The sequence below is a fragment of the Littorina saxatilis genome, linkage group LG12 (assembly GCF_037325665.1).
Source record: "Littorina saxatilis isolate snail1 linkage group LG12, US_GU_Lsax_2.0, whole genome shotgun sequence".
NCBI lineage: Eukaryota > Metazoa > Mollusca > Gastropoda > Littorinimorpha > Littorinidae > Littorina > Littorina saxatilis.
The window spans coordinates 15,074,916-15,091,103 of record NC_090256.1 but is presented as its reverse complement, the minus strand read 5'-3'; the positions used below and the strand labels follow the sequence as shown (position 1 = coordinate 15,091,103).

The following is a 16,188-nucleotide window of genomic DNA, read 5'->3' as shown; positions in this document are numbered from 1 at the left end:
TCATTGTGTTGTGAATAGCAATTTCTTCCTGTCCATCTGATGCCTCATAAAATATTCAGAACTGCGAAAGTGACTCGATCGAGCGTTTGCTCTTCTTGTTTTACAAATTTAAACCATATAATACATGCATATATTTTTTTTCTTCAAAGAAGCAAAAATTGGTACATTTTTGTACTAAAAACTCTGATTCTAAAAACAGAATTTAATGGCAAACTTGGAGCTCAGATGACACCAGATTGCACCATCTGGGTTCTTTGGAGAAAAAAAATTTCCGGGAGGGCATGCCCCCGGACCCCCCTAGTAAGGCTAGGCGCTTCGCGCCGTCGACTTGACGCTTCGCGTCTTCAGTTATAAATTTTCCGCCTTTTTTACAATTTTCAATTCCCATGCCTGTATATGGCGGATTACATTCTTGTTCTTGTTCTGGTAAAAGATCATTCAATTGCGTCTCTTTACTTTGTTTGAATCAATTGTTCTCTTCTGAAGGTAAACAATGGGGTAATCAAATCATACAAATACTGATTACTTATTAAAAGAATATTGTTGCTTTCAGCATGGATACCAATTGAGTATGAGTAACATTGTCATGACTTGTTCTTTTTACAGGTGTCTTACTTTGAAATTTACATGGACAAGATCAGGGATCTTCTAGATGGTGAGTGAAAAAGTTGATTCCTTTTGATAAAAGTAAAATAATTTAGCCTGAAATACTGTGGTGAAAAGTAGTTAAGGTGTTGTTTCTCCTTATAATGAGGAACAGAGAAGAATAACGGTATATATATTTGTGCTGTTAGTATCTCACTATCGGTACAAGAAAACACATATTAGTTGATATTTATTAGCAAGCTAATAATGTTGGTTTCGTCTGGTCAGGGTGCATCTGTCATAACAGTTAATGATTCATCTTTCTTGTTCTAGATTTCAAAGAAAAGAATTGATCGCAAAGACTTACTTTTGTGGTTTCCTTTGCAGTTTGATGTGTTAAGTTCAATGTATATTTTGATTCATATGTATGTGCTTTCAGTAACCAAGACAAATCTGTCCGTTCATGAAGACAAGAATCGAGTACCCTATGTCAAGGTAAGCGCCCTTTATATTCAATGTTAGGCATCTTCACAAACTGGCTTAACTTAGGGGTTATGGGTGGGGGGGGGGGGGGGGGGGCAAGGGTTTGAATCCCGGGTTGTGCAGACTCACCTTGGTGTCTGAACACCCCTTTGTGCTCAAGTTCACAGCAAGTCTCAGGGCTTGGAAATCATGAACACATACATGCACTGATGCAGGGAAAAAAGAGAGAAAAGGGGTAGTTCCCTACTGTATGGCAGCTCGCTTTCCCCACAAATAAAGCAACCTGAATTTCTATGAGGGTAACCTCACAGGGCTTTATGATATAATACCTTGTGTACAGACAGAATTTCATATGGCTGCCTACTTGCTGAAAACAAAGAGACTGTTATGGTGGTAGTTATTGCACAAAAAAGGGTCAACGGGCAAGCTCCACACAATGATTAGAAATGTTATGTTTTGAACAGCAAGACTCCACTTTGAACATTGAAGCCCCCTCTACATGTATTCCAAACAGTGTCCAAGTCTTGGCGTGTCATCACATGTGGTCTGGGTGGCCGAGTGGTAACGCACTTGCGCTCGGAATCGAGAGGTTGCGTGTTCGACCCTGGGTCGGGCCGCTATTTTCTCCCCCCTTTCCTAACCTAGATGGTGGGTTCAAGTGCTAGTCTTTCGGATGAGACGAAAAACCGAGGTCCCTTCGTGTACACTATATTGGGGTGTGCACGTTAAAGATCCCACGATTGACAAAAGGGTCTTTCCTGGCAAAATTGTATAGGCATAGATAAAAATGTCCATCAAATACCCGTGTGACTTGGAATAAAGGCCGCGAAAGGTGAACATTCGCCTCACAGGCTTGAGGTTTGCTGGTCGATGTGAATGCGTGATATATTGTGTAAAAAATTCCATCTCACACGGCAAAAAGCGCTTTGAACTTCGGATAAGGCGCTATATAAATAAAGAGAATAATAATAAATAAAAAAATAATAATATACTCAAATAGCAGCGTCACATTTTTGTTAGAGAGGTCATAGAAAGGTAAGAAAAAAATAATTGTTTCAGCTCATTTATGTGTGTTACTGTTGAACAGGGGTGTACGGAGCGCTTTGTGTCTAGTCCCGAGGAAGTGATGGAGGTGGTGGATGAAGGAAAAGCCAACAGGCACGTGGCCGTCACAAGTAAGTCACAACTACCTTATCTTATAGCTCAGTCATACAGGTTGTGTTCATTCACTCACTCGCTTCTGTCTGAAGGGAACAACATTTGTTTTGATTTTCTGAGCGTCGAACCGTCTGTTCAACAAAAAGGCATGTGTTTAAGTTATAGAGAACTGCCAAAACTGTCTTTTACATGTAATAAGAGCATCCTTCCACTAGGCCACATCAAAACATTTGAAACCCCGGCTGCGTTTCCTGCAGAGTGGGACATTTTTGTGTGCTGGAACTATTTCCTTGCCTATGACGTGTGTCTGTGTTAACATTTTTTTGTGTGTTGGAACTATTTCCTTGCCTATGACGTGTGTCTGTGTTAACATTTTTGTGTATGCTGGAACCATTTCCTTGCCTATGACGTGTGTCTGTGTTAACATTTTTTTTGTGTGCTGGAACTATTTCCTTGCCTATGACGTGTGTCTGTGTTAAAAAATTTTTGTGTGCTGGAACTATTTCCGTGCCTATGACGTGTGTCTGTGTTACATTTTTGTGTGTGCTGGAACTATTTCCTTGCCTATGACGTGTGTCTGTGTTAACATTTTTTTGTGTGCTGGAACTATTTCCTTGCCTATGACGTGTGTCTGTGTTAACATTTTTTTGTGTGCTGGAACTATTTCCTTGCCTATGACGTGTGTTTGTGTTAACATTTTTGTGTGTGCTGGAACTATTTCCTTGCCTATGACGTGTGTCTGTGTTAACATTTTTTTGCAGTAAAACAAATCCTCATTCTGCACCTCAATGAAGTATCCAGACTGTGGATTTTTGGTAACTAGTGAAATGATGCTCTAAACGGCTGGACAGATCTGGTATGATCATTTGCACAAGGACTGTGAGTGTGAAGGATGGAGGAACGGACAGTTGCAATCATGACACTGTTGTTAACACTTTCTGCAGTAATTTTGTTATTTTCACTTTGTGCAGTAACTTTGTTATTTTTATGTTTATTTCCCTCTCTCTCTTTCAGACATGAACGAGCACAGCTCTCGCAGCCACAGTGTGTTCCTGATCCACGTCAAACAGGAAAACGTGGAGAGTGAAAAGAAGCTGCACGGTAAACTCTACCTGGTGGATTTGGCCGGTAGTGAAAAGGTAGGATGCCATGCCGTTGTTTGCTTATTCCTTCTACTGCCTTGATTGATGGTTAGCTCAAGGATAACTTGGACTCACATTCTGGGAGAGAGAGTACTTTACTGACATAAAATTATATCTAGAAATAAGAGAGAGAAAGAGAGCGAGAGAACCGTAAACAAAATATGAGAAAAACAATGTTTGTGTGTATGGGTTCTTCTCACTGTCAACTCACTGTTTTTATCACTGAGCAGTGCTGGTGTTGACCTAGTCTGTTGTGTGTGACATAGGTGACCTCCCTGTTGTAAGCTTATGTCTTTGAGTAGCACAGACAATTTATCCTGTATTTTTGGCAGGCATGAGAATCTTCTACCTGTAGGAGGAAACCCTCACTTTGAACCTCTGTAGGGCTTCATGTTGGATATGAAAAATCAGCACATTTAACTGATTTGGAAGAATTAAGCAGTATTCTCCATGTGTAAATCAATTTCTTTTCTTCTCTTACATCAGGGTTAAGAACATATGATAAGCTGTTCAAAATTGTGTCTTATTTCGGATTTGGCAAACTGTGTTTCCTCCTCTTTGACGATTTTATATTCTCATGTCTGATGTGTGTGTTACACAGGTGAGCAAAACTGGCGCAGAGGGTGCAGTGCTGGACGAAGCCAAGAACATCAACAGGTCCCTGTCCGCTCTGGGAAACGTCATCGCCGCCTTGGCAGAGGGAAATGTGAGTTAAGCTCAGTGCAAGATTACTCTTTCTTTTGCCTGTTTGAACCCTCTGTAATTCACAGGCATGGGAAGAGGAGCTAACTATGTTGTCCTCTTTTGTTAACCTTATGAGCTTGTGAATGCTCAAGATTTTAATGCAAGTGTGTACTGTCCATGTATATGGCTTGTCTGACGTAAAACCGAAAGTGAGTTGGTCCTTTGAGTAGACAGACAGTGTCCCGTTATACTGCTTAACATCAGTGTGCCTTTTTTCACAATCTCTACATTCAGTACAAAAACAACAGGCTGCCCGTGTTGGTTCATACTGTGTAACACCTGTGTTACGTGTTACAGAAATCTCACGTGCCGTACCGAGACAGCAAGCTGACACGTATCCTGCAGGAGAGTCTGGGAGGCAACGCGCGCACCACCATGGTCATCTGCTGTTCACCCGCCTCCTTCAACGAGTCCGAGACCAAGTCCACTCTCATGTTCGGACAGAGGTCAGTTCCTACTCACCACAGCTCTTGACTTGCTCTGGTACTGTTGGCGTGTTAGTTTCAGTCAGCCTGGCAGGTTTTATCAATGTTGTGTGTTAGAAAAACTTCCCTTGGTGCAGAAAAAGTAGGCAATAACCTATACAGTAAAACCTCCGGCTATGACCTTCAAAATGTCCAGAAAAGTTGGTCATTAAATTGGAGGGGTCTTTAACAGTTTAGCGCACACAGACGGACACAGTTGCCTGGGGTGAACTGAGATGAAAGTTGTTATTGACTCCTCAAAAGAGGCATCTGTGCAAAGAAATTTGATTGGAAGACAGGGGGTGTCGGTCCTTGGAGGGGTCCTTATGGGAGGTTGTACTTTAGATGCAGGTTTCTACAGTGGGAACATTTATTGCTGTGTTGTTAGCTTTGAGAAACTTGATTGTTGGTGTATTTTGATGGCTTGAGCTGACCCTTTTTATGTTACCCGCACAGAGCCAAGACGATCAAGAATGTGGTGACGGTGAACGAGGAGCTGACGGCTGAGGAGTGGAAGCGACGCTACGAGAAGGAGAAGGAGAAGAACAACAAGCTGAAGCTGATCATCCTCAAGCTGGAGGCCGAGCTGCAGTCCTGGAGAGCTGGTCAGCTACACCTTTATTCTCACCTCATTCTGCCTCTTGGCGTCATTTTCACTCATAGTAATGATACTGAACATACAGACACCTGGGTAGCACAACTCTTGTTGTTGCTAGTGTTCCTCTGGGAGGATGCGACACAAATTTCCCAGCATGATAACATGAAGAGGGGAGGTAAAACAAGTCGCGTAAGGCGAAAATACAATATTTAGTCAAGTAGCTGTCGAACTCACAGAATGAAACTGAACGCAACGCAACGCAGCAAGACCGTATACTCGTAGCATCGTCACTCCACCGCCCCTGGCAAAGGCAGTGCACGTGGAATTGACAAGAAGAGCGGGGTATTCGTTGCGCTGAGAAGGATAGCACGCTTTTCTGTACCTCTCTTCGTTTTAACTTTCTGAGCGTGTTTTTAATCCAAACATATCATATCTATATATTTTTGGAATCAGGAACCGACAAGGAATAAGATGAAAGTGTTTTTAAATTGATTTGGAAAAAAAAAATTTGATAATAATTTTTATATATTTAATTTTCAGAGCTTGTTTTTAATCCGAATATAACATATGTATATGTTTTTGGAATCAGCAAATGATGGAGAATAAGATAAACGTAAATTTGGATCGTTTTATAAATTTTTATTTTTTTTTACAATTTTCAGATTTTTAATGACCAAAGTCATTAATTAATTTTTAAGCCACCAAGCTAAAATGCAATACCGAACCCCGGGCTTCGTCGAAGAGTACTTGACCAAAATTTCAACCAATTTGGTTGAAAAATGAGGGCGTGACAGTGCCGCCTCAACTTTCACGAAAAGCCGGATATGACGTCATCAAAGACATTTATCAAAAAAATGAAAAAAACGTTCGGGGATTTCATACCCAGGAACTCTCATGTCAAATTTCATAAAGATCGGTCCAGTAGTTTAGTCTGAATCGCTCTACACACACACACACACACACGCACGCACACACATACGCACATACACCACGACCCTCGTTTCGATTCCCCCTCGATGTTAAAATATTTAGTCAAAACTTGACTAAATATAAAAAAGGAACGAAAGGAACAAATAAAAATACCTGTCAACCAGAACTCTTAACTCCTGGTACATGTACTCACAAGTCAAATTTAGTATGAAAAGTTGGACACATCTGATTTATTGTGAAGCAGTATTAACAGCATCATGATCATGCTTCATTCATTCATGTCTGTTTTCTTTCAGTCAAGGATGAGAAAGTCCATCAAAAACCTGGACATTTTGCTCAATTTTGAAACTTGCAAAACTTTATTTTTGGTCTTCAACGTTTTTTCATTCTCACATCTGCATGTCTGTTTTGTTTTAGCTAAGGATGAGAAAATTCATCAAAACCCACAATATTTTGTCAAGTTTTGAGACTTGCTAAACGTTTTTTTCTCTTCCACGACTTTTCATTCTCACCTGTGCAATGTATGACGCCGCTGTGTGCAGGTAACTCAGTGTCTAAAGAGGAGCAGGTTGACGTGAAGACTGTGGTGCTGGAGGGAACTGCAGGGGAGCAGCAGCAGAAGGAGGGCACACCGCAGGGGGAAAAGCCCGGCATGACCATGGCCGCCAGCTTCGTGGGGCTGGCCGGGGGTGGCACATCCGCCATCTCCGAGGCCGAGCGACTGCAGGTGGAGGAGGAGAAGATGAAGCTGTACCAGCAGCTTGACGACAAGGTCGGTTGGCTGTACTACAATAAATATAAGTTACACCTCCGTTCATCCATAGTACCGCATGGGATCTCGTCAAGACAGGCAGGGTCTAAAAACTCTAAAAATCTGAGAAAATCTGTATTGTGGACTGTGTGTTGTTTGTCACTGACTGTGTGTTGTGTGTCACTGTGTTATGTTTGTCACTGACTGTGTGTCACTCACTGTGTGTTGTGTGTCATTGACTGTGTGTTGTGTGTCACTGACTGTGTTATGTTTGTCACTGACTGTGTGTCACTCACTGTGTGTTGTTTGTCACTGACTGTGTGTTGTGTGTCACTGACTGTGTTATGTTTGTCACTGACTGTGTGTCACTCACTGTGTGTTGTGTGTCATTGACTGTGTGACACTGAGTATGTGTCACTGACTGTTAACTGTGTGTCACTGACTGTGTCTCACTGACTGTTGTGTGTCACTGACTGTTAACTGTGTGTCGCTGACTGTGTTGTGTATCACTGACTGTTAACTGTGTGCCGCTGACTGTGCCGCTGACTGTTAACTGTGTGTCACTGACTGTGTTAACTGTGTGTCACTGACTGTGTTAACTGTGTGTCACTGACTGTTAACTGTGTGTCATTGACTGTTAACTGTGTGTCACTGACTGTGTTGTGTGTCACTCACTGACTGTGTGTTGTGTGTATTGTGTCACTGACTGTGTTCACTCTGTGTCATTCACTGTGTGTGTTGTGTGTCATTGACTGTTCTCTGTGTGTCACTGACTGTGTTGTGTGTCACTGACTGTGTTGACTGTGTTGTGTGTCACTGACTGTTGACTGTGTTGTGTGTCACTGACTGTTGACTGTGTTGTGTGTCACTGACTGTGTTGACTGTGTGTACAGGATGAAGAGATCAACAACCAGTCCCAGCTGATCGAGAAGGTGAAGGAACAGATGCTGGAACAGGAGGAGCTGATCGCTCAGTCGCGACGTGACTACGAGACCGTGCAGACCGAGATGTCTCGCATCCAGCAGGTAACACACTTTGTGAACATTGCCAGTGAGGACTTGGCGTGAACGATTAGCAGTTTGCTGTGCATTCTCTGACAGTACGACCTGTGTGATGTAGAAAATTGTTGGAGGTTAGGGTACTGCAAGAACACTGTGACCCAGCAGGGGATGTATGTGTGTAACCAAAGTACTATGTGTTCAGGTATTATGCTCGGGTCAACTTGAGATTAGGCAATTCAGCAGATTGAGTAGAGTATTAATGGTGCACATAGTGTGTGTATGTATTTCTGTGTGTGTGTGTGTCTCTGTCTATATGTACCTGTGTTTCAGCATGTTTTATGCATACTTCTTAGTGTGTGTTTACCTCTGTGTGAATGTACCTGTGTCTGTGGGAATACCAACATGTATTATATGGTTATGCTCATGTGTCATACGTGTACTGGTTTATTGAACTGTGTGTGTGCGTTGCCAGGACAACGAGTCTGCCAAGGAGGAGGTGAAGGAGGTGCTGCAGGCGCTGGAGGAACTGGCCATGAACTACGACCAGAAGTCGCAGGAGGTCGACAACAAGAACCACGACATCGAGACCCTCACCGAGGACCTCACCCAGAAAGCAGTACGTACAGGCTCCCTGATTGGTTTTACATTGACGTTACTTTGGCTGAACATTGACATTACTTTGGCTTAACATTGACATTACTTTGGCTTAACATTGACGTTACTTTGGCTTAACATTGACATTACTTTGGCTTAACATTGACATTACTTTGGCTTAACATTGACATTACTTTGGCTGAACATTGACGTTGCTTTGGCTTAACATTGACGTTACTTTGGCTTAACATTGACGTTACTTTGGCTGAACATTGACGTTGCTTTGGCTGAACATTGACGTTGCTTTGGCTTAACATTGACGTTACTTTGGCTTAACATTGACGTTACTTTGGCTGAACATTGACGTTAATTTGGCTTAACATTGACATTACTTTGGCTTAACATTGACATTACTTTGGCTGAACATTGACGTTACTTTGGCTGAACATTGACGTTACTTTGGCTTAACATTGATGTTGCTTTGGCTTAACATTGACGTTACTTTGGCTTGATATTGATGTTACGCTATGTGTGTGTACAGAGCAAGGTGAACAGCCTGCAGTCAGAGCTGGAGTCCCTCAAAGACACGTCCCTGCACCAGAAGAAGCGGGTGACCGACATGATGGTCAGCCTACTCAAGGACCTCAGCGACATCGGCGACGTCATCGGGGGCAGTGCTGCCGAGAGCAAGGTATGTCAGTGACTAAGATTTGGTACAGCAGTGACGCCTGAAAATAGATAACAGTGAACATTTCAATAAAGCCCTGAGGCCTAAAATGTACGCTTTATTGTTAGCAGTTGAAGTATTTTAATAGTTTTTGACAGTTTTCCAGCTTTACCTTCACCATGAAGGCTAAATGTTATAGGTCATTAGGGCATACATTGTTGAAAATAATAGGTATCAGGCGCAAATCTTTGTCATATCTGATATCTGTAGTAATCATCCCTTTGTCTGAAATCACCAACGAGTAGTCTCCTCTTTCCGGGAAACCATATTGTGAGTTGTTAGTTATTGCCTTTTCAATTGTGAGTTGTAAGTTATGGCCTTTTCAATTGTGAGTTGTTAGTTATGGCCTTTTCAATAGAACAGAGTGTATATTTTCAGTACAGTGGAACCCCCCTTTTAAGACCCCCCAATTTAAGCCTCCCTCCTTTTTAAGACCTTGTTTTCTCAGACTTTCTGTTCATAACCTCTGTAAATTTACCCCTATTTTAAGACTCCCTCCTTTTTAAGACCTGATTTTCTCAGATGTTTGGAGGTCTTAAAAGGGGGGTTCCACTGTATTGCTATAGGCTGTGATTGATGTTGATGCCTGCCTGTCTGTTTCCAGCCCAACCCTGGAGCCGGTGAGAAGCTGGAGGAGGAGTTCACGGTGGCTCGCTTGTACGTCAGCAAGATGAAGTCCGAGGTGAAGACGCTCGCCCAGCGTGCGGCAACCATGGAGACACAGTACACGGAGAACACCAAGAAACTGAGCGAAACCGCCACCGAGCTCTCAGACTGCAAGCTCAAGATCCAACAGGTGAGACTTAGGCAGTCGAACACTGAAAAAGAAGAAGAAGAGACTTAGGCAGAAGCAAGTGTTATCAAAGTAGATTTCTTGTTTGTCTTGTGCTTTGGAGAGGAGAGAGAAAGAGCTTTGCAGTTGGTAATAAGGTAAACAAATATTTGATGGGGGGAGGAGGGGGTGTTGAAAGGGGGAAACAGGGGGATGGGAGGGAGGGGCATATGCTAGGTGATGCACTGGAAGTTTGTGTGTTATAGAAGAGTCATGCTTTGGACCTGCCTTTGAACTTGTTCAGTTTTGTTTTTATTGTCTCTTTGGTTTGTCAGGTTAGTCTTTTGCTTCTACCAAGTGGAGGATATACCTGAAGGTAATGTCCAGGTTGAAAACAAAATATGAGGCATTCTTCTTTGTTCCCCTCTCATTCATCTCAATCCACCATAGATTCGAGAATCTTAGTCGATTTCTTTACATAAATGGAGTTCAAAGTTTCAGTATCTGATTGTGTGTGATATGTGTATGTGTGTCAGTACGAGGCGAAGATTTCGACCTTGGCGGAGACGATCAAGGACGTGGAGCACAAGAAACGACAGCTGGAGGAGAGTGTGGATTCTCTAAGCGAGGAGTGCGCTCAGCTCAAGGCACAGCGTGAGTACTTTTCACCTATTGCTGCTATAAACAGCTATGATTTGGCACCACCCACTCTCTCTATGTGCCATGCATGCAATTTCTCTCCATTTTTCATTCCTTTGACTCAGGGCCATGCGCAATCAAAGTAATGAAGAATCAAGTGAAATTGTCTGACTGATCTTGTGTCGGATGCGCTTTTACGTGATTTCCTCTCTGTTCGACGTTCATGTTGAATCTGTAGCTCTCTCTGGACCAAGAAAAAGCGAAGCTGCGGAAATGCATATTCAGCATAGTTCATGGTTTGGGAATATTTGTAGGAGCATTTTAACTGTTAATGTTCATAAGGTGAGGTGAGTGGAAGGGCCAAAGGTCTAGGGCAATTATGATTGATCCGTGTTTGTGTTGACAGAGTCGATGGCGATGGCGGTGACGGAGAAGGAGAAGGAGACGTCGAACAGGCTGCAGGCGGAAAGAGAGGTGAAGGACAACATGGAGAAACAGATGTTGGCGCATCGTGAGCAGCACCAGAAGCAGCTGGCCGCCCTGCGCGAGGAGATCGCAGAGAAACAGGGACTCATCGACGGACTGAAAGAGTGAGTACTATGACAGCTTACCAGCGCCAAAATCAAGATTTTCACGTGAAATTACATGACATTATTAGGTAGAAGTTACAAGACAAACTAAAAGCTATTCACATAACATAAGTACATGTAGCTAGAAGTTACAAGACAAACTAAAAGCTGTTCTCACAATATTAGTAGCTAGAAGTTGCATGTTACTCTCTGTCTCACAAGACAAACTACAATAGTAGACTGATATTAATAATAATAATAATAATGGACATTTGCTATAGCGCATAATCATGTATATGCTCAATGCGCTTTACAATAACTAGAATTAACATAACTAATGATAAAACCATACACAATGAACAAGACCCACAATCTACATAACATAGCATACTCAGCATACTCCATGCCACTGACATATTCTCTGTTGCAGGACGAACCAGAAGCTGTCGCTGGCGATGGAGAAGGTGCAGGGCGACCTGGACAAGCTGCGTGCGGAGGACGTGGAGAAGTCGGCCAAGCTGTCGGAGCTGTCCACTCAGATGTCGCGGCGCGAGCAGGCCAAGCAGGACCTCAAGGGGCTGGAGGAGACCGTAGCCAAGGAGCTCCAGACCCTCCACAACCTGCGCAAACTCTTCGTGCAGGACCTCCAGAACAGGGTCAAGAAGGTAAGGATAACATATTATATAGTCCTGTCAGGTTCAGGCATGGGAATTGTCCGCCGAAAGGCAAATTTTAGTCAATTTGTATATTTGTTCCGCCAAAAAACCTAAAGTGTCCTCCGAAAAAAAAAATGGGGGAGGCTAAAAAAACTGAATTTAATGGCAAACTTGGAGCTTAGATAACACCAAACTGCACCATTTGGGTTCTTTGGAGAGAAAAAAATTCCGGGGGGGGGGGGGGGGGGGGGGGGGGGGGGGGGGGGGGACTTTGCGTCTTCGATTGCTATCACTTAAAAATTACAAATTGCCTCGCCGAACATGGGGATGGAACCCACACCGATAGCGACAACTGGTTTGGAAGCCAGTTCTGCTACCGACTGAGCTATTTTCTTGTGGATACATGTGCAGACATTAACGCACACGCTCGCACACAGAAACACAACCACCTTGTGTAGGCTCTTTGTGCACAGCCTCCTCCAAGTACACAGTTATGCAAGCAAGAGTGCACATGTCCACAGACACACACGCAGACACTACACAACCTGCGTTAACTCTTTGTGCAGGGCCCCCAGAACAGCCAAGAAGGTTTTCATACACATACGTTCATGCCTATCATGTATTACATTCCTTTGCAAGTATGTATACTTTTGGGACGAGAGAAGAACGTGTATGGCTGACAAAACAATGGTACAGTCAGCAACAGGACTATCAACTCTGTCAACTTGTTTTGTTATTGTTGCGTGCTGTTTCAGTCAGCAACAGGACTATCAACTGAGTCTGTGTAAACTTGTTTTGTTAATGTTGCGTGCTGTTTCAGTCAGCAACAGGACTATCAACTGAGTCTGTGTAAACTTGTTTTGTTAATGTTGCGTGCTGTTTCAGTCAGCAACAGGACTATCAACTGAGTCTGTGTAAACTTGTTTTGTTAATGTTGCGTGCTGTTTCAGTCAGCAACAGGACTATCAACTGAGTCTGTGTAAACTTGTTTTGTTATTGTTGCGTGCTGTTTCAGTCAGCAACAGGACTATCAACTGAGTCTGTGTAAACTTGTTTTGTTAATGTTGCGTGCTGTTTCAGTCAACAACAGGACTATCAACTGAGTCTGTGTAAACTTGTTTTGTTAATGTTGCGTGCTGTTTCAGTCGGCCAACAAGAACGAGGACGAGGAGGAGGAGACGGGAGGGGCTGTGGCCCAGAAACAGAAGATCTCCTTCCTGGAGAACAACCTGGAGCAGCTGACCAAGGTCCACAAGCAGGTCAGTCACTGTGCTCAGCGCAGGGCAACACAATACAATACAGTGGAACCCCCCTTTTAAGACCTCCAAAAGTCTGAGAAATTCAGGTCTTAAAAAGAAGGAAGTCTTAAAATGGGGGTCATTTCACCGTACAGGAAAGTCCTTTAGCGTCAGCAGTTGGCAAAACAGCAGAATGTGTTCCAAAGTGATACAGCTTTGCTGTCAGAAGAATTGACACACTTTGGTGCATTGTTTGGAAAAGGTGATGTCAAGGACTGCCGTCACTTTTATGACCATTTCAGGAACTTGTTAAAGACAAAAACCCAGCAGTGCTGGAATGTGAACATACTTTTCAAAGTCTCAAAATCTAGCTTGCAGAAGAGACAGTCTAAACAGATTCTTTTTTTAAGCAGCAAAATTTGAAATTTTGATATTTGGGTTTGTCTTGTTATTTTTGAAATTTTTGTTTGTACTTTCTTTGAGTGGACTGATGTTTCAATAGTAAATACCAACACTGTGTCCCAACAGACCATGTGCGTCCAGTAATGTTGCCAGGATTCCAGAGTGATGGCATACTATCTAAAGAGCTTCATGGGAGTTAAACCACAAACACAGAAACCACAGAATAACCATTCAAGACTCTCATTATATGAGGCACTGCCTAGGAGCTCACCCACACACACACAGGCAGGCATGCACGCACATACTTACGTACACAACACACACATGCACGCACGCATGCAGTCACACACACACACACACGCGCGCAGGCAGGCAGGTAGGCATGTACGCACATACTTACGTACACACAACACACACACATGCACGCACGCATGCAGTCACACACACACACACACACACACACACACACATTTCCCCCTAAAATTCATTTACACATTATCTGCAGTGTCCAGTGAAAGTAGTTCTGTGTCGGGTGAAAGTAGTTCTGTCAGTGTCAGGAGACTGGTAATAAACCTACCTGTATTGTGTGACAGCTGGTGCGTGACAATGCTGACCTGCGGTGTGAGCTGCCCAAGCTGGAGAAGCGACTGCGGGCGACCATGGACCGCGTCAAGTCCCTGGAGACGGCCCTCAAGGAGGCCAAGGAGGGAGCTATGCGCGACAGGAAGAGGTGAGCTCTCACTCTGCTCTTAGACATATACGCTGCTCACGGCTCTTCCCAGGGCTTCATTTCTGCCTCTTTAGCTGCAGGCAGGTTGAGCTATTTTTAGCGCCCAGCCTTCCCCCACAGCAGAGATAACACAGCAGCTGCAGGCTGGCTCTGTGCCAGCCCCTGATAAGTTCCCTCTCCTGATATAGAGTGGAAGCATTTGGACCCAACAAGCAAGCAAGCTTAAACGGTGTTCTGGCTGCGGCTGTTAGAAGCCAAGTGATTCACTCTGCCATGGCTATTTCTAACTCGCCCCTTCCCCAAATAAAATGCAAGCCAGGAACAGCTGTGTGCTATCTGTCATGGGATACCCCTCACATGAGAGGACACCTCCCAAGAAAAGGGCGCCTTTTGTTGTCCCTTTGTTTATCATCATCACCAAAATGTACAGCACCTGTCAGTACAGGCCACCTGCAATGTAGGGACACTTTCTGCTGGTTTCAAAATTGTCCTTTCATGGCAGGTAGCCCTGTGCACTGTAGTAGTCCTTTTGAGAGATGCATGTTGTATTAGGCATGGTTTTCTGGGTAGACAGCAATGTTGTAGGTGGACTCAGTCTGTCACACTGCACAGTACTACACGCAGGCATTTTCTTATCACATTGGGCTGAGGTAGAGAGCGATGCTTTAGTCAGATAGAAAGCGACCAAACTTTCCTAGCGATGGGATGATGAACAAAACGAGAATGGAGGCAGGTCTTTATAAAAAGTCACAGGACATAATTATGTAAAGTATGTCAAACATTTGTTGCAGGAGTAATAATCCAGTGAAAATATGTTCCGAGATGCAGTCATTTCTGTTATCTGTATGAAATTGATTGAGTTCCTAAGACCCTTCTGGTGCTAGCGATGGTTGACAGTGGTAACAGCTTTGCTTTGCACTGTGAAGAGTAGTAGAACTCCTCCATTTCACTTGTAATTTCACCTGTTTTCAGTGGAAGTAAATTCTCAGATAGTTCTAACTCTCAGGTCTTGTGTTTTTCAGGCAGGATGAAAAGTTGGTAACATTCATTCATTTCTTTTTTTTTTAATTAAAGACTGAGCTTAGTTAAAGTTAGGTGTCATTAGGTTGGACTACCATGTGTCAGTATTGGCAGTCATTGTAACTACTCTTTCGTACAAACAAGACATTTAACAAAGATTTACATTTCTAGCGATTAATTAGCATTTGAAAATTTGCTCTGTTCGTGTCTTTCCACAAGCCTTTAGCATGGTTCAGATGATTCATGTGGTCAAATCATCGAGAGTTTCTAGTTCTGTGTCAGCAATTTTCACAACAGTTTAAATTACAGAATTATTGTAAAAGCTTCAAATCACTCGGATCAGTTGACTAGCCCTAGCCTAGGCTGAAGCATTGTGCCTCAAACTGTCAGGCAGCTTTGAACTTTCAGCGATAGTCACATGCAGGGTTGTGTAGACAGACATTGTAAACATATCAATTAGAATTGATAAAGCATCTGTGTGGCTTTTGCTGTCCATGCTAGTGGAGTGGGCTTCAGAGATGTGTGTGCAGTGCACAGCTCTAGACCCTGTACAGATTGCTCAGCTCTATTTGCAGTGCTTGTAGAGTAAACCTAACATCTTATTTTGAGCTGTCTATTTTCACATCCGCACTTAGTTTTCATGTATTTGAATATATTTTGACTTTGAATATTCTTTTGAGATTTGATGTTATTTATAACTAAAGATGTGTGACATCATAACGCAAATTTCGCTGCCTCAATAATTTGCTGTCACTGGGGTCAATTCCAGTAGTTTTTTTGTTTCCAGTGGTGACTCCTTTTGCTGTAGATTGTTGTATGGTTACTTGGCTTGTAGAAACACTGACCACTGAGGGTTACATGTAACTGGAAAAAAATGAAACTTGTCAAACACTGCTGCATTATGGTTTGACAGCCACAGCATTGTACTACTATTATACAGGCATGGGAATTGTCCGCAAAATCGCGAATTTCCGCGGAAAGGAAA

At 43.1% G+C, this 16,188-nt stretch overlaps 1 protein-coding gene across 3 annotated transcripts in view; it reads left to right on the top strand.

The window, feature by feature from the left end:
* LOC138981325 (kinesin heavy chain-like) overlaps window positions 1-16,188 on the top strand; it is a 40,004-nt gene that overhangs the window by 10,906 nt on the left and 12,910 nt on the right. For 2 of the 3 annotated variants that reach the window (XR_011460610.1, XM_070354207.1), the window contains exons 5-22: window positions 607-655; window positions 1,025-1,080; window positions 2,156-2,243; window positions 3,241-3,365; window positions 3,970-4,074; window positions 4,410-4,558; window positions 5,033-5,181; window positions 6,647-6,876; window positions 7,749-7,880; window positions 8,329-8,472; window positions 8,992-9,141; window positions 9,782-9,973; window positions 10,486-10,603; window positions 10,995-11,178; window positions 11,588-11,822; window positions 12,959-13,072; window positions 14,047-14,183; window positions 15,206-15,217. Coding sequence is in view for 2 of the 3 variants with exons in the window: in XM_070354207.1 (XP_070210308.1) it covers window positions 607-655; window positions 1,025-1,080; window positions 2,156-2,243; window positions 3,241-3,365; window positions 3,970-4,074; window positions 4,410-4,558; window positions 5,033-5,181; window positions 6,647-6,876; window positions 7,749-7,880; window positions 8,329-8,472; window positions 8,992-9,141; window positions 9,782-9,973; window positions 10,486-10,603; window positions 10,995-11,178; window positions 11,588-11,822; window positions 12,959-13,072; window positions 14,047-14,183; window positions 15,206-15,217 (2,369 nt within the window). In the remaining variant the exon portion in view is untranslated. The remainder of the gene's footprint in view (window positions 1-606; window positions 656-1,024; window positions 1,081-2,155; window positions 2,244-3,240; window positions 3,366-3,969; window positions 4,075-4,409; window positions 4,559-5,032; window positions 5,182-6,646; window positions 6,877-7,748; window positions 7,881-8,328; window positions 8,473-8,991; window positions 9,142-9,781; window positions 9,974-10,485; window positions 10,604-10,994; window positions 11,179-11,587; window positions 11,823-12,958; window positions 13,073-14,046; window positions 14,184-15,205; window positions 15,218-16,188) is intronic. The other variant, XM_070354208.1, reaches the window with a different exon arrangement.